This window comes from Anneissia japonica, unplaced genomic scaffold, assembly GCF_011630105.1.
Source record: "Anneissia japonica isolate Jap-2015-1 unplaced genomic scaffold, ASM1163010v1 scaffold287952_len401801_cov160, whole genome shotgun sequence".
NCBI lineage: Eukaryota > Metazoa > Echinodermata > Crinoidea > Comatulida > Comatulidae > Anneissia > Anneissia japonica.
The window spans coordinates 150,535-168,992 of record NW_022744320.1 but is presented as its reverse complement, the minus strand read 5'-3'; the positions used below and the strand labels follow the sequence as shown (position 1 = coordinate 168,992).

Genomic DNA, 18,458 nt, shown 5'->3' with positions numbered 1-18,458 from the left:
AGATGGCATACCATACAAATACAACAAAACTTTAACTTTCCAGTAGGATGGCTCAGGCCTCGCCTGGAGTCAGGTAGTAGGCCTAGCCTAGACTAGTAGAGGCTTGGCCTATTTTTAAGTTCTTACTTACAGGGCCTACATTTTTAACAATATTCTACCCTAAAGGCCTAAATCTGTGTAGCAGCTAGTGGTGAGCAAGGTTCCAAGTTTATAGCCTACGGTTATCAGTCCATGTCATTCGCAGCAGGCCAGAACTATTATACTAACTGTTTTAATTCAAGTAGGTAGCCAAAAGGGAGCAGGAGCTTGTTCTAGTCGAGACATCCGCATCTTCAATTTTGAAAATTTACCAAGATTGATTATTAATGATGCATGAAGTCATGCATACGATATCCCACATCAAATTTGATGTGGGAAATTGCACGCATGAATCGTTTGCCCAGGCCCTAATTCGAAAAAAAAAGAAATCGAGTATGGGACGCCAATTAAATTAGGTATGGCGCGCACTAAATGCAATAAAGAGTGAGTAACCTAAAAATTAGGGCCTGGAACCCAGGCTAAGGAACTCCTATGTTTTGTAAAGCTTTTCACATACCAACAGTTGAATTTGTGGAATGGTGAGCAGGTTTCGTGGAATGAGTAGATTCCAAGGAATTAGCAGGATCCATGGGACTCAGTCAAATTCGTGGTGATAAAAGGAGTTTTGATATTTCTAAATAAACATCACATGCAAGGAAAAACCATCAGTCAGAAACTATTTGGATTGCAATCAGTCTAGGCAGTTATTTTAAGAGAGATTGGGTTCCATCGGTGGGGATTTGTTGTTTCATTATTTAAATGTAGGCATTGTTTAGTTATTCACTGAAAATTTGTCTTTAATTGGAGGTGATTTTAAATTGGAGGAGTTTGTAAGTAGAGGGAGACCTGTATCTAAGCAGACAACAAACCGAATCCTAAAATGTTTACTTTGATACGCGTGACGCACCTGGTTTGATCGGTAGTGAGCCTGTTGATTTTGCCGCGTTCACTGCAGCTGTCTGAGCTGAGTTGTCGACTTTAATGGTTACACTATAGCGACCATTTCCTGATATTTCTTGGAAGTAGCCTGAATATACTCCGTCATTTTTGGTGATATCGGCGCTGGCACCATTATCAAGAAGTTTAATTTCTATGACAGTATTAGACGGACCACTAATTATTGCAGTCACGTGCACGTTGATTACAGGTAAATAGCCTTGGGTGACGATTGCGTAGATGACGGGATTCGGGTTTCCTCCTGTGTAGTTTACCGATGGATCACCAACAATTGCGAGAACTTCTATCGGTTCCTCTTCAGAAGATTTCTTCGACTGAACATTCACGGTAACAACATCTGAATATCTGCTACCTACGACCCTAAACTCCCATCTTCCTATCTAAAGAAAAATAAAACATAGTTTAAGGTTCGTTTTCATACCAAATGGTTAAGTTTAAAACCTTTCAACATTCCACACTTATAGTTTATTATAACAGCGTATTTGTATATTATACAATTTATTGATTATTTTCGTAAGTATAAAACAGATAGGCATTTAATACAAGCTTAATAATAACAATTATAATAACAATTATGTTTAAAAACATTATTATTATTGATTCCTTATTACCAGTATTTATACTGCTGTTATTGTCAGTCTTAGCATCAGTATCAACATTAATATCAGTATGTATTAGCATTAATAATGTAAAATTGAAGTTTAACAAAGCAAGTGTGTATTATTTTACTCTTACCATTGCTGTACCGTCTATTCCGATTGTTATAGTCTTCGATGTTACATCAGTGTTGTATAAGGACGGATCAAGAAGTTGTCCATCAGGCATTTTCAAAAATACTTGAATTCTATCATTGTTAATCCAAGAGAAACTGAATATTGTGTCGAGTCCGACAGACGAGTCAATGTAGACACTGCCATTGACGGCACCATATGGTACTATTACCAGGCCCTCGCTGTAAAGCTAATTACATTTACAAAATTTGATTAAATTTAGTCAGAGTCATCGAGATCATCAAAATATAAGTTTGCAGTTTAAGTTAATAAGATTCATTATTTCCAAGTTTCACAAGTCATAAGCTCTTTATTATGGATTTAGCTAATCATAATAATAAAAAAAATAACCAGTTTGCTAATCATAAGTCTACTTCAGCGCCAGCCATAGAATTCCGGAAAAATCGGGAATAGCTAAAAAAAAAATTTTTCCCCTCAAGGTAAAAAAAAACAAACAAAAAACCAAATCCCTCACATTTTCCCTGTCTTTTACAGAAAAAAAAAGAAATAATAATATTAATAATAAATAAATAAATAAGATGCACACACTATTCTTTTTTTGTGGTCTTCTTTCCAAGATAATCTATCCGTATGAAACTAGGCCTACTTAAGGGAATTAAATTTCTCGTGAAAAACATTCGATCATGTGATTAGTATGTCGCCCTCTGGACTTTTGCACACTACTAACTTATGGGATTCGGGTACTATTGTACAAATACAGTAAATAAAAGTAACCTTACATCCTGAAAGTGAAGTTTAGTATATGTTTATTGTGCCGAATGTGTTATTTTAGCCAGGACAATAGCTATTATAATGCTGTTGGAGGGCAAACAAACAATTTGTTAGGCTAAATAAAGAAAGGTTTGCTAATCATAAAATATAGACTGTTAGTCACAATATTTAATAGTCGTAATAAACGTTCGTTTTATCAGTTTTTCTAACTCTTCTAATTCTATCTTTGCAAACCATATAATAAAATTTCTTTGTTTGCATTATGACTAATATACATTGTTCGTGATTATTACTAATACACTTTATAAATACCAATCCTTATCATGACTAGTGAATTGTTTTGTAAATAATATTTTTGATTAGCATTATTGTATTTAGATTAGTTAACCTTAAGAATTGTGAGTTTATAATTTACCACTTTGACTAGATGGATTTGCCTAACAACACTTGTTACGTATCACTTATTTTAACCGTACCACAAACCTAATAAAGCCATTAGTCTGTAAAAGTGAACGAATATTGGGCAATAACCGGAATTTATATTTATAAGTGTTTAATGAAATATATCATTGTGGTTAATATGAATAAACAATACTTAAACTCACTGTTATCGGGAGATCCTGTATACTTAGATCTGGTCTACTCGTGACGGTGGCCGTAAATGCGTCGTTGAGTACTGATATATCCTCTTTTCCGTCGAAATAATAAAATATTCCATCAGAAACATCACTAAGTTTTTTAAGGTCATAATCAGCATGGTCAGTAAATGCAATCGTATCAATAATAACGCCTGCATTTTTGACGTCATCCAGAATACCACTGATACCAGTGGGGTCATTATTTATCCCGTCGCTGATTACAAGAACGTAACTTCCAGCTGGATCTTCTCCACCACGTGATAACACCTTTAATAGATTTCGGTTAATCGTAAAATTAATCGATAAAACATATTCCAATTATGAATAATGCACTCATAATATGAGCCTACTATGAGGAGGCTGTTAGGCTTATCTATTACTATTGTTGCGAATCTAAATACAACATCGAGCTACCTATCTCAACACCTCTTCTGAATCTTAAAGGCCAGCTCCGGTCATACATTTCCTCTTGGTTATATGTTTATATATATATCAATTTCAAGAGATAATACCAAAATCGCGACAAAAAATAACGCAATTTCTCGGAAAATACGAAAACGAAAAATTGAGGCAAATACAGGCATTACAGAATTTCAGTATCTTGGGATTCCGATAGTTCAATGACCCCGCCTAAGTGACCTTTCTGCGAACGATTAGCATAATGAGAAAGTTTGTCACCCCACGTTGGAATTTACTCATCGCGCCTATGTCATTCTCTGTATCATCATAAATAGCATCGCTCTTATCTTAAAATGAAGCATTGTTTGTTTGTTTGATTAAATACATAATGTTGCTCAGGCCTACGCCGCCTATTAAATTTTTAGTTTCAATTGGGCCATTAATTTTTTGTTTTGAAAATAATTCGTAGCTCTATGTGTTCATTGCCTGAAAAGGATGAGATATTTGTCAATATGAGGTTTTATGCTAGGACCTTTTACTAAGCACAGTATTTATTTGAAATCTAGCTGCCAACGTATGCGGCCTAGCCTCGGGCTAGGCTATCCCTAGACTCGGTGTCATCTATCTACCTACCTGTTCCTTATCTCATCTTACGAAACGTTTTCACCAAGAATGTCTTTTTTTTATGCATATACAAGTTCTAAACACATCTTTATCCAAGTATAACTTCTAAAAATTATTTGCATTGATGAGGCAACTATTATTTTACGATTTTTTCATGAAGTCTTCCCCCTCCTTGACAGCAAATACTGCCCTTCACCGTTTTCACGGCCCGGCAATTTCCGCATCGGCACCAATCCAGAGAGGACATTCTCCAGGCTTCTTTTTGTTGCCTTGGCACTTTCATCTACTTGTCTACTTGAATCCCTTTGGGTTTGGATGGGCCAATTGCCTCTGGTTCAAAGGCATATGCTCGCCTTTGCGAAACACGCCTAACCCTTGAGCTTTCATTCCCTCCATGGTTTAACTTATAATTTAAATCAATGCGAAACACGCCTAACCCTTGAGCTTTCACTTCCCTCCATGGATTAACTTATAATTTAAATCAATGTCTATCCTATCTGTAGGCCTGTCCTCATTCTCTCTCGTCCCTAAATTTCAATCGACCCCTCGAGTCGTCGTAGCATCACACCGATCGCACACAGAAAAAAAATTGACTGAAAAAAAATCGCAAGTTCGCGCATGCTCATTAAAAAAAAATCATGTGGGAATTTTTGACAGTTACGAAAGAATACGTTTATTAATTTGAGTAAAAACATCAGAAATTAATGAAATGGGTTAATACACCCAAGAATAGTCTTTTTTTTTTGTAAATTTTTGTGGGACCGTTAATATTTTTCAGATTTTTTAAAAATGCTTCCTTTTTTGACAATTTGTGTGTAAAGGAATAGGAATTTTACTTTGTAATTGAGCTATACCTCCGCTTGGGAATGGGCATTTTTTTTTCAATTAACACTGTATCGCAACCGAATTCGTAAAAATTCTCAAATATAGATAAAAGTAATTTATGTTATGAACTGAATTATAAAATAAATTGAATTTTTCCCCCGGAGCTGGCCTTTAACCTTTTAAAGTCCTTTATGTTCCACAAACAAATATACGTGACATATTGTGACGTAATTGATCCCTTCTCTAAGGCAAGACTGTGTAGATGATGATGACTATTTTAGAGGCTAATGGAATGAAACAATTTCTTTGAATAGTACCGTAATAATGTTAGCGGCTGATAGAATTTAAGGTGTTCTGAATATGGTCTATTTGTTCATCCTTTAATAATGACTGATTATCTGAGCGAGGTTCTTACTTCTCTGAAGCGAAACTGTGTAGATAATTATTAAAACATTTCAGCGGCTGATTGAATGAAACAATTTTTTGAATATATTAGCTGTTAGTGACTGCTAACTTAAAATACTTGTTTTGACATAAGAATATTTTCATCCATTATTGATGACTTTGTTAACTGTTTCTTACTTCGATTCCTTTTAACACACCGGACTCTATGGATGTTCCTCCATTTGCGTATGTTGGTAATAGTGCTACCAGATCCGCACGTGACTGTTCATTAACAATACAGACTAGTTCAGATAAGACGGTGGCAGAATAAGAAAATTCTACAATGCCTACGTAACTGCCCTCGTCAATGGTATGTAACAGGTAGTATGTTGATGCCTGTAAAAGTTGCAGAATACGATCGCCCTAGGATTAAAAAAAAATGTTCACATTGGTTTAGCGTATAAAAACATTATAATTATGGTTATTTCATACGGTACATTCTAGAACGTTAAAGCCGCGCCATTTCGTATTGGCTGTCGATTTTGTAATTTTGTAATTTAAACTTATACTGAACTCAAAACTAAATTATTATACATGATAATCAATTATAACTGAAATATAACTCTAAATGTGATTGAAAAACAAATCTTGTGACAATTTTGTTTAGTTAACTAGTTTGTTTATTTAACAGTTAATAATTACGTTTTTCCTATGGGTTTTGTTTAATCTGGAGCTCGAAGAATATCAAGTGTACGAGATTGAGTGAAAAATCTTTATTTTGCGTTTTATCGTAAATTGTGTAAAATGATTTAACCACATAAAAAAGAAGAAAAAACAAACAAACAAACAGAACATAATCCAAAACCAATCGCTCTTTAAATTCCATGTAATGTTTCAGCTCAAAAATTCTAAATAAAAGAGAAAAAGATAATCTTCTTTTAGATTTCTCTTCACAGGAAAATGCAATACATACCAAAATTGCTTCTACTATTACTGCATTAAGTATATTACATTAAAGTATAACGTTTAAATAAAATCATGGATGTACGTAAAGCAAATTACCGACATACTCCCCGACGTATCTAATACCAAAACCACCCGCCTGTCGGTCGGTTGGACAATACGAAAAGTTGGTGTCGTATCGGTGTCGCTTGCAAGTGGTGGGTTGTTGCCATCCTTAAAGTCGCTTGATTCCAACATGACGTCCCATGAACTTTTGTAATTGCACAGTATGTTGTGTTTATGTGGAGCTTCGACGTCGTGATAACCCAGTGGATCGCTGGGATCACTATGGCAAAATGTATTGACCTTCAATAAGAAATATATTAACAATAAATTTATATCAACAACTGACGAAATTCAATATTATTTCTATATGTACATGAAATCAAAATAATATTAGTTTTAATATCCCTTGGCTTAGTTGTAGGCCTATATCAGGGTCGTTGGAGAGTAGGTATTAGCAGGCTAGTGGTAACAGCGAACAGTTTAATTTTACTTTTCCCTGATGGTACTAAGATAGGACCAGCTGAACTCAATATAGTTAATTATTACTCAGTGAGACAACAAAATGCAAAACTTTACCCAAAACATAACAATAATCAAATAAAAATTTAAAATTGACTGATTGGTTGTCTGCCTGTAAAATGAAGTGTTGAATGACCTAAGCGGCCCTCATAATTTAAGCGAGAGATTATGGGTTATTATAAACATGATAGTAGAAGAATTGGATTTTTTTGAGAATGAAAAAGAAAAGCCTCCATCGGGAATCGAACCGGACCTTTCGTGTAAACGGCAGACGTCTTAAATGTCGAAAATTGAAAACCCCTCGCTTGGATGATTACGTTCTTTTTTTTCACAAAATCGATATCGTTTACGACGACGCAAAATGCTAGCGCATGCATACAAACTACATATTTTTTTTGGGCATGCCGGGCTTACGAAAGGGCCCAATGCCTCGGGCGATGTATATACATTATATATCTTGATAACCTACCGTTTCGATAAATTGCCCGTACATTATTGAAGCTGTTGCCCTTTGACCTGCTGTGTATGGAAAGAAGGCACACTCACTCTGATAAACACCAGTGGCCGGGTCAAGATAACAGTCCTTTTGGGTATCTATATTGATATATTTTCCTTTGATCGCTAGAGAACACCTTGTTGCTTCGACGTTTTGATTTGAATGTGCATAGAATGCTGCTGTTTCGTCAGTCGAATATTCGTCGAATAGGCCCCATTGGAGATGACCCCATTCGTGAACTAACAATTTGTCTGAAATAAAGAAAAAATATTTTAATCAAGTAAATGTTAATCATTTATTTGTAGTATCAATCACTATTATAGAAATTATTATAGGAATTATTATTATTATTATTATTATTATTATTATTATTATTATTATTGTTACTACTACTACTAATAATAATAATTATAATAACAATAATAATAATAACAAAAATATTATTAATAATAATGATGATGATGATGATGATGATGATGATGATGATGATTAAAATAGCTCCTAGGATTTCATCCGCCCTTTGTTCAGCTAATTCTGTTTGCTCGGGACCATTCACCCTTCCACCCAAGGCCACTAACGCCGTAGATGGGGCTGCCAGTTAGTCGGCTGCGATTCGAGTGGAGGCATTTAAACGTCATACCCAGGACATCGTAACTACAATTAAAACTAATCTTAACTACCTAAAACTAACTTAAACTGGAGGTAAAACTACCCCCACCAGTCACTATCCCAGTGTTTCCAAATAAAGGTTTTCATGTGACACTTGAAGAAATTATGTGTGAAACAGCATGCCTGTATGGTTACCTATCCCAATAATAAGATACTGTTAGTAGATTTTACTTACCCATGGGACCCCATATATATTCACTTCTTGTTTTATCGAGCAAGAAACGCGGAGTTAAATGAATGTACTCTCCCTTTTCTCCACATCCACCAAGTTGTTTCGTGTATGGGTTGTCTTCATATCTAGGATTTGGGGTGTCGATGACAACATTAGCCCTGCCGAAACTCTCTGTTTTGACAACTTCGTACTCCGGCCTATGTGCCCACGATTTTGGGACTAAAATTGTGATGTTTTTCCAATAAGCACGGCTGTTGGTAGCTTCAAATAATCTCGAAGACCCACTTGTAAATATTTCCTTTTAGACAAATAATCAACAAAATTATTGAAATTATAAAACCATACAAATAATATGAATACATATGTAGAAATATAGAGAAGTTTATAATGTCAGTCAATCTAAGGTACTTAATGATAAAGTAAGTGTATTTATGCGTAACATTGTTGTATATCGAGGTAACGTTGATATGAGTCAAATCATATAGGGTTATCTAAAGTAATGTAGTGATGAGGGGTTTTATATTTGCATTGCTGACGTAATCCAATCATAGAGTAAGTAGGCTATGCGATGTGTTCAGAGGCCAGTATGCCAAAACAATGTCTGACTGTAATACCGTTTAGCAGAATACAATTTGTATACATAATATAAATGATTCTTCAAATGATTGAGTCACTATAGGAAAATTATTATACTTAATGATGCATGCTCTACTAATCTGTAAATCGACGTCTTTTAATTTTAGTTTTTGATAACAAACTGTTGTAACAGTCATCTCTTGCTATAGTTATACAACCAGTATACTGTGTGCGTATTTACATTTAGCTCTGCGTATGCTGATTTGTGCTCCTGCAGTACACTTTTGTTTTTATAAGAACACATTTTATAAGAACACTGAGGCTGAAATTTGCTTAAAATATAACTAAATAAGAACAAATTGAGGCTGAGGTAAAAATGTCAAATGAGGTTTTTGAAAAACCCCAAAATTATATTTTTACCTTATGTGCAGTAATGTAGGTGTGACAATGTAATACCCCTATAATCAGGTGTACTGTCATTTGCGGCCATTTTTACAAGGCCTTTTTTCTGGGGCATTTTTTCCAGGGCATTGTTTCAGGGCCCATTTTTGCTGTACAATAATAATTTTTTTATGTTTGATAAGTTTGTAAAATAAGAACAAATTTAGAACATTTTGAGCCTGAAATCGGCCAAAAAATATGAGTACTTAGCCTGGGCAAAATTTTTCTGGTTCTTATAAAAAAAACAAAAAGTGTACTACACATCAGCAGTACAGTACGGATACGATGAATACTTAACTTTGTATAAATACCTTGAAATCTAAAAAAAAAATATTGTGAAAAATTTTGTGTGATGAGCCCATAATATGTCCCTGATGATGACGTATTTATTGCACCTAAATAGAGCTTTACAAGGAAGTCAAAATAATGGTTTCCGGTTTATTTCCTTCAATTTATGAATAAATTATAAGGAAAAATATCGAAAAAATACAATTCTGTGGAAAACAACGGCTCGATATCGGTGAGTATGAAGATACAAAATACGCATTAAAATTAAAATGCTCATTGCTCGTAAGCTATAATATGTGAGCTGTCAAGAATGTGCCGCCAGCGACAGCTGCAAGCATTACATACACGTTTTTTTTTACTTCATTGTTTTAAATATCGTTTGCTCTTCCGAGATCAACTATCGTTTTGAAAATATTATCCTAATTAACAATTGTTTTTTTTTATCAGAGATGTTATAGCAGTGAAACAAAAATAAAATAATACCTTTATTCTGTTAATAATTTCTTGGTCGTATGTAACGTTTTTGTTAATAGCAATGAGAACGTTGTTGTACTGGTTATTTTCCAAGGCTACATGATTGCGACTCCATGAACTTGACACTATAACAATACACACATAAAATAAAAATGCCGATGTTAAGAAACGTTTATCCATAATGGCGTTCAAATATGTACCTCTTCCTAACGTGAGCGCACTAACATAATATGGTTACATCCTCTTCGGAACTTTAATTTTACCCCTAAAATTATTCTTTTATAGCATAACGCTTACGGTATCTTCTATTTGTACAGTAAATATCGCAATAGGTCTATTGAAAAATGTTATCACTCTTTTGTATGTGCTCCCTACAGTGTTTTTGTTAACAAACAAGAGACATTGTGATAATTATTTGATAATGACATCACGGTCAATGGAACTTTTTATAGCACTAAAATAATGAACTTAGAATACATTTTGGGTACGATTTTGGGAATTACCCTTTAACGTACATGTTTAGAAATGTATTAACGAATTATTGAGATAAAGTTTTGATATTGTCGATCAATACACCCACTAAGCTCCGCTTCAAGGTTTTTCGGAAATTTGGTGGAATATATTTAATGTTTGCCGACACGATATATAGTATTAGAAACTTCTCCGTAATAATTATCTTACTTACCTTAAGCATGAATAGCAAGGAAGTATGTTGCTTTCTTACCATGAGTTATAACTTTTATGGTGAACGTTTCTCTAAGTGCCGGCTGAGTTTATTATAGACATATTTCCATAGATTATGTCATCATTTGTTACTCACCGTAAATTCACGTAATGGTAAAAGAAGTTGGGAGTATTTTCTTGAAGCCATCAATTCATATTTTGTCCCTAAATATATATTATACACATTTCGGGTTAGTGATTTTATGTATGTTTTTATAAGTACTGAGCTGGGCAAAACCGAAAAAAGTTATAGAAAAATTAGACGCTTATCATTGAAAACACCTAAGATACATTTTAAATGGCTACATGCCATCCACAATGGTGCATTTTATATGATACCCAAGTCAGCACCTCTATCTGAACATGTTTATCAACATTAATATTAAGATGGATTATGTTAGGACAAAATAATAATGTTTGGTTATTACCTATATGAAAGAAAACATCTTTCAGTATATTTTAATATATAAATAAATATTTTCATCATTTCTTGTATTCGAACACTGTATTACCTTTCCTTGTTGATTTATTAATATCTTTCTTATATTATTATATTTATTTATTTTATTTATTTACACACAAGTCAACTGCGAAAACAAAAATCACCACTTACAGGATTGTAAAAAAAAACATGAAACAATACAGACGGGTTACGAAGTAATATATTATTAAAGGTCATTGCACTTACTTTACCAGAAGGGAATACAAGTACTGAAAATAATATAATATAACAAAGGTAATAAATATTTAAAATTAAATATTTAATAAATTACTAGAAAAGGTAACCAGAGGCAAGCCTCTTAAAAACTGTTAATGAATTACTAAAAAAAAAATCCACTTCTGGACAAGCGTTAACAAAAGTAAGAGAGTTCCATAGATATATATTTTTTTAAGTGTTAAAGTATATAAATCTATATTACGTATAGAGTAAGTTTTTATTGTCATTTTGTTAATAATTGTATCGGTTTATTTGTATCAGTTTTATAAGACGAAACAAAGAAAGCAAACAACGAATTGGATATAAATTTTCATTTTATTCAATGACGAGACACTATTTAATATATAGTCAACTCAAAATGTGTAATAATAAAGCCACCCATTGATGTCGTTATATTAGCTAAACATTTTATGGGAATGGGAACATAAAGCTGCCCCTAAAGAATAAATATAAAGAGTATATATAAATATATAAGATAAATATAAAAGACTGTTATATTTGACATACACCAGAAACGTGATCAATACATAAAATACTTTAATGGCGATTACAATATAAATCATACATGAACAGTTGTAAAATAATAATTTAACAAATGAAGCATCACATCAATATAACTAAAAACATATTTAATTACTAACAATCTGGGTGCACGCGCCAAAGACCCGCCTACAAAGAAAGGTCACCACTATGCTCCGCTGGCCCACCACCTAGACAACGGTGAATAGTACAGCGAGTGCCTGCCCAAACGGTACCAGAATGGACATTTTATAAAGTGAACGATTGGATCCGTATGTAACTCTTAACGGCCAAGAAAGACCACAGACCGAAATGTTGAATTGTGTTTTCAGACAGACCGAGAGAAGCACCATTCGTGGCAGCACCAATCAGAGAAGGGCCAAGACCAATAATTTGATCAATAGTATTTAATAAAATTCTGAAAAAAGTGAATATCCAAAAAGTTGGCCACAAGGAATACTGTAGCTGTACCCATACATAAAGTCAACGATCCAGATAACCCAATGAATTATAGTACCATTACATTATTGTCTATATTTAGTAATGTTTTTTTTTTTTATAATTGAAATTAGGATAAGAGAATGCCTATAAGTCATCAGAAGAACAAGCGGTTTTTAGAAAATATTGTAAACTGATAATGCCTTTATACTTGAAACATTAGTAAAAAAAGCTATACTGCAGAAAAAAAGGGGTATATTGTTTTGCGCGTTTATTGACTTTAAACATGCTTTTGATTGCATAGCGAAATCAATTTTATTTTGTAAATTATACGATTTCAATATTCCTCCAAATGTTGTTAAATTAATACAATCTATGTACACACACAACTTAAAATAAAAACACCCCATAGCTTGACAAATAACATAGATTGCCACAGAGGTTTAAAGCAAGGTTGTCTTATCTCCTATTCTTTTTATTCTATTCCTACATAACTGGCAAGAACACTTACTGAAAGAAAATCTTCATTATTGTCCATTTGATAATGATATTATATCACATCTATTGTTTGTCAGATGACTTAGTTTTGTTTTCGTACTCCAGAATCGGTTTACAGAAACAATTAAATTGATTTAAACAATATTGCGATCAAACTAGAAATTAATAAATTCAAAGCTAAAGATATGGTGTTTCGAAATGGAGGAGTGTTAGGAAGAGATAATAAATGGTATATCGATAGGGTTAAGTTTGAAATCGTTAAAGAATATAAATATTAAGGTTTTCATTTTAATTTTAATTAAAAGTGCAGCATCATGTTGAAATTCAGGCAGAAAAGGGGAAACGAGTATTGTTAACGTAAGAAATAAAATGTCAAACTTAGGGTTTATATCCGCAGAAATACAATTACAACTATTTGAAAGACAAGTAATTCCAATCTTTGTACGGTCCTGAACATTGGGGATATAAAGACTGCAAAAATAACATATAAATGTACATATAAAACATTGTAAATTTGTTTTGAATGTCCAACAATCACGTCCAATTGAAGGTGTGATAAATGATTTGGGTAGAATTCCTATCAAATATTATCAAATTTTAAGAATGATAAACTACTGGATAAAAATTAACAAAATGGTATTTGTTACCAAAGACAACGATATTGGGCAGAAAAGGACATATATTGTTGGGCATTCAAAATAAAAAACATATTATATAATTCTAGTTTTAGTTACATGTGGAATAATTTAGTTGATGATAACCTCTTACCTTTTTTTTCACAAAAGAATTTTAGATGTCGCATTTCAAAAAGGAAATGAAATAATAAAAAATAATTCTCGACTTCAGTTTTATAACAATATTATTAGGCCCGAAAATATATGTGAAAAATTATGTTTATAATCTAAATCTGAGATACAGAACAATAATTTCACGTTTTAGGTTATCTTGCCATAATTTGCTGATTGAAAACGGACGACGTATGAATATCGATAGGGAAATTAGAATCTGTTTATTTTGCGACTGTAGAAAATAAAATTCATTTCCTTTTTGTTTGTCTATTTAACAAACACATTAGAAAGAAAGTAAGGAAGTGGTATTCAGGATTAATTCTCAGTACATGGCCAATCCACTTCCATCATCTTGCTTTTACGTCCTCACTAATTTTTTACTTTTGTACGTTAGTCATGGCTGATGGCTATCTGATTTTTAAAACTATTTTTAGTCATTTGAATTGGAATACGTCAAGTTTCTTTATAAGCCCCCTTATTTATTTTCCATGTTTCGCATCCATAAAGTAGTATAGGATTTGACTAGAGTATTGAAGCACCTAATTTTGGTTTTCAGTAGGTATTTGGTGGACATATTTGTTTCAGCTTTATAAATGACTTATTGCTTTTCTGATTTTAATTTTGATGTATTCGCAGCCGCCTCCTTGTTCGCTAATAGCGGCACTAAGTTATGCGTACGTATTTATTGACCTCATTTTGTTAATGTTCCTCAATCTTTATTCTATTGTCGTTGCAATTTATCCTCTTATTTATCCTAAGCCCTGTTTTTTGCTGCAAATTCGTTTAGTTTTGTTGTCTTTGTCTGCATTTGTCGAACACTAGATGATATAAACGCGAAGTCTAAATCCTCAAGTTTTGATGTAAGCTTCCATCATATCCCTATTTTGTTACCATAATTTGTCTTCCTCATTATCCAATCGGCACGATCAAGAATATGAAGTCGGACATTACATCACATTACATCACCTTGCTTTACTCCTGATTTGACTTTAAACCATTCCGATTCGACTCCATCATCTAACAACGCACATTTACTGTTTCATATATTTTCTGAATCAGCTTTTTTGTTCGGTATTCCATAGCTCCTTAAGATACTCCAAAGGCACTCTCTGTGCATCGAGTCAAAGTCTTTTTCGAAATGGACAAAAGTTATATATATAAAATTCCACAGGATGATCATCAATATTTCATATAACGAATCAGGAGTGGCGCCAGGATTTACCCGACGGGGAGGGGACCGAGGTCCCCGACAGGGGGGGGGGGAGCGTACCCCAGACGAGGTGTCAGATTTCCCCGATGAAAGCAAAGTGGCAATTTCGACAATTTAGGGGTTTCAAAGGCTTATTTAATCGATTTTAGAGTCTACTAATATGTAAAAAATACATATAATATTTTTTTCTCCTTGACGAATTGTGCTTTTTCTTCACGACCCCCGGCCCTCTGCTGGTGCCACCTCTGTAACGAATAATAATATGTTCTACTGTGCTGTTGCCTTTTCCAAATGCAGCTTGGGCCCCGCTCACCACTGGCGCCACTCCTACCGGATAATTAGCTTTGGCTATATCATAATGCTGCTTTAGAAATTAATATTCTTACATTTAAAAAATAAGGACTAGAATAGTTTTAAATTAGCTAAATCTAAATTAAAATCTAGCATGAAAATGCTAAACAGAAATTTAAGAGCAAAATTAAGCAACATTTTGTAGAGAAACTTTGAATGATCTAAAATTATTAATTGGGTGTAAGACTAAAGCCGGTTACTCACTGCGTGCGGCGGCGACGCAAAAGCAACGCGACGAAGGAACACACTCGAATCGTCTTTTTAATGAGGATCCGTTCCGATTGCCACTGACAATCAGCAGACGGCGTTGCGTCGTCTATCACTCGCCGGATGCAAATGTGGATTCGTCGTGCGACAGTCGTATGAAGCAGTGAGTGTCCGTGTTAAAACCTCGTGTAAAATGCTTTCAGGTTTAAATGATGAAAGCTTAGCCTCATCACTAAATAATTTCTGTACTTGGTTTGACAATAGAAACAATAGGGAAGCAGCCGGACCAGATGGATCTGCAGGCATAATTTTCCGGGAATGTACAACAGGAATTGCTCCTGTTTTTCAATAAATTAAGTTGTCGCTCCGCGTATGTGTTATTCCTTTTATTTTTAATCATAATCTGATCATGAAACGCCTAGAGAGGCTCGTAATAAATAAAATAAAACTGATTATAAAACCTAAAACTTGGCCCCATACAGGGCGCATTGTGGTGTGAAAGGCGCTACAACAACTCTTTTCCACTACATCAAAAAAACATCTAAGAAACATTTAATGCATTTGGTTTGTCCTCTAGTTCACTAAGACTGTACTGTACAATAAAAGGTCATCAACGACTTCATTATTTGTCACGTCAATTTAATATTGATAAAAAAACCATTCTATATGTGATTTCATTTTGTCGGATTACATGGGAGCTACCTCATTTTATGAGAAATGTAAGAAATTGTTAGCGGAGATCACTAAAAGTACAATTGGATGTACAATAAGTACACATTTTCCATCCCATATCTATATTCAGTCTATCTACTCGTAATAAACGCTAAAACAAATCATTAGTCCCACAATATTGCTACTTGCAACAAATATGTTACAAAATATTTTTTGTTACCCATGTAATGAACACCTAGATCACATCAAATCTAAATTTTTAAATAAATTCTGAAATTGTTACCTTATTCAACATTAAAAAAAAAAATAATTATATATATTGTATTTTTTTAACCTTTCATAATATTTTTAATTTTCTATCTTATATATGTTGCAATGTATAGACAAAGATTTTCTGATGTATTAAAAAAAATTATATTGGACAAATGAATATTGATTAAATTGAAAAATTGTCAATCAGCCCGGCATGTTTATTCTGGATTCCGTAACTATAAATAACGCCTTGTAAATCACCAATGGTCTGTACTTATGCCATTACATTTTATTGTATATGTTAATGATTTGACAAAAATGTCAGTGATAAATTACAAGTGATATCCTTGGCTGATGATACAACTTTATTCTATTCAACTTCTAACATTGATTTATCATTTTTATTTTATTTTATTTTTTATTTCATTTTAATTCACATTCGACAGCGGGGAGCCCGCCACTTACAGAATGGAATACATAAAACACAATAAACACCGTACGGAAAACATCATGAACACTTATACAAGACATTTCTAAATTTTTTTAAAAATTTAGTACATTTAATGATGATTTATCAACATTTTGTGACTTGTTCATTTAAAATAATTTTCTTCTTAATACACTAAAAACAAATTATTTAATTTTTTTCACAATTCTCAACGAAAGCTAACAACTTCGACATATTTATTGACGGAAATACAATTGTACGTACAATTAAAACACTTTCTTCGGAGTTGACATTCATGATCGTCATCTGAGATGGACTATCATCAAAATTACAATCCAAAAAAAGTATTTAAATCTATGGGTATTATAAATACAATTAGACACTTCTTCCCTTTTAATATTTCTTTATAAAACACTTATCCTAGCTTATTTCCAATAATGTTCTTCATTTGGGCTGCAGACGTATTGGTATTTTATTAAAATTAATGGATATCGATAATGATTAAGTTGCTAGTTTTATATTTAAATATTTAAATAAAAAGAAAAAACAACTTCTTAATTCTATGATTTATATGCACGTAAAAAATCTTACAATTATATTTTTAATGTTCGTTGTATTAGAGTTACAAAAACTATTTGTTTATAACTATTTTTGGTCAAACTACTGGAATATTATTCCTTCAGACATATACACTTTCTTATCATTGTTAATTGTGCTTAATTCTGAAGAGTGTCTTGCTTGTTTTCAAATGAATACACTTAAACCACAGATAATCGTAAGGCATCCTTAGCATTAGGCTGTAGTTGGGCATGTTCAGAGATATGAACGCTTCTGACCATAATAAGCTCCGGGATCCTTCTGACCCAAAGGATGACTATGTGTCAGACTTTCATTTTGGGTTACAAAAAGCTAATCTTCTCAATCAAACGCAATAATTTAAATGTATATTGTGTAGCATAATGGTAAATATTGGCTTTCAATGATGTGTTAATGGTCCCGTCAATGACGTCATGTGTCGTCCGAAGAAGACAGCTACTACAGGAGTTACGTCAAACTCAGGTATCATGAATTATGACGTCTGGATCATTTTCTTTATTCTGGCTATCCGGGTTGTCTTCGACCTTGTTTTTGACCTTGTTTTTCTTTTTACAACAACAAATAAGAATAACAAATACAATTATGAGTAAAACGACACCGAGTGTCACCCAAAGAATTGTTTTCTTTTCATCTTCTTCAACAGGAATTGGGGGAATATATTCCATGTTAGCAGATACAATGTTGGAAACATCTCCATAATTTCCTGATTCGTCATGGGCGCGAATGGCAAAAAAATATGTTAAATTTTGTCCGCTTACTGACACTTTTACTGTTATCTTTTCGACAACACCGGCTGGATTGACAATTTCTATGTTTCCTTGAATGACGTCAGCGTTTGTAATTTCACTTGCATGTACGAAATTTCTCTGAAGTTCGGAGAAGCTTTTTGATATTTTAAGTTCATATCTTGATGCTGCAACAACATATAAATTTTCTATTAGTATATAAAACTATAGTTTATAGTATACATACATACATACACACATA

At 33.2% G+C, this 18,458-nt stretch overlaps 2 protein-coding genes across 2 annotated transcripts in view; both read right to left on the bottom strand.

Annotated features, from left to right (window-relative positions):
* Nucleotides 1–10,255, bottom strand: part of LOC117119624 (calcium-activated chloride channel regulator 1-like) — a 14,592-nt gene extending 4,337 nt beyond the window's left edge. Inside the window, exons 1-8 of the mRNA XM_033264459.1 lie at nt 10,060–10,255; nt 8,275–8,569; nt 7,404–7,681; nt 6,470–6,715; nt 5,606–5,830; nt 3,143–3,442; nt 1,771–1,995; nt 986–1,415 (exon numbers count right to left, since the gene is read on the bottom strand). Coding sequence (XP_033120350.1) covers nt 986–1,415; nt 1,771–1,995; nt 3,143–3,442; nt 5,606–5,830; nt 6,470–6,715; nt 7,404–7,681; nt 8,275–8,569; nt 10,060–10,230 — 2,170 coding nt within the window. The 5' untranslated portion in view covers nt 10,231–10,255. The remainder of the gene's footprint in view (nt 1–985; nt 1,416–1,770; nt 1,996–3,142; nt 3,443–5,605; nt 5,831–6,469; nt 6,716–7,403; nt 7,682–8,274; nt 8,570–10,059) is intronic.
* A 7,674-nt stretch (nt 10,256–17,929) lies between these two features.
* LOC117119611 (calcium-activated chloride channel regulator 1-like) overlaps nt 17,930–18,458 on the bottom strand; it is a 23,411-nt gene continuing 22,882 nt past the window's right edge. The window contains exon 9 of the mRNA XM_033264445.1: nt 17,930–18,384. Coding sequence (XP_033120336.1) covers nt 17,930–18,384 — 455 coding nt within the window. The remainder of the gene's footprint in view (nt 18,385–18,458) is intronic.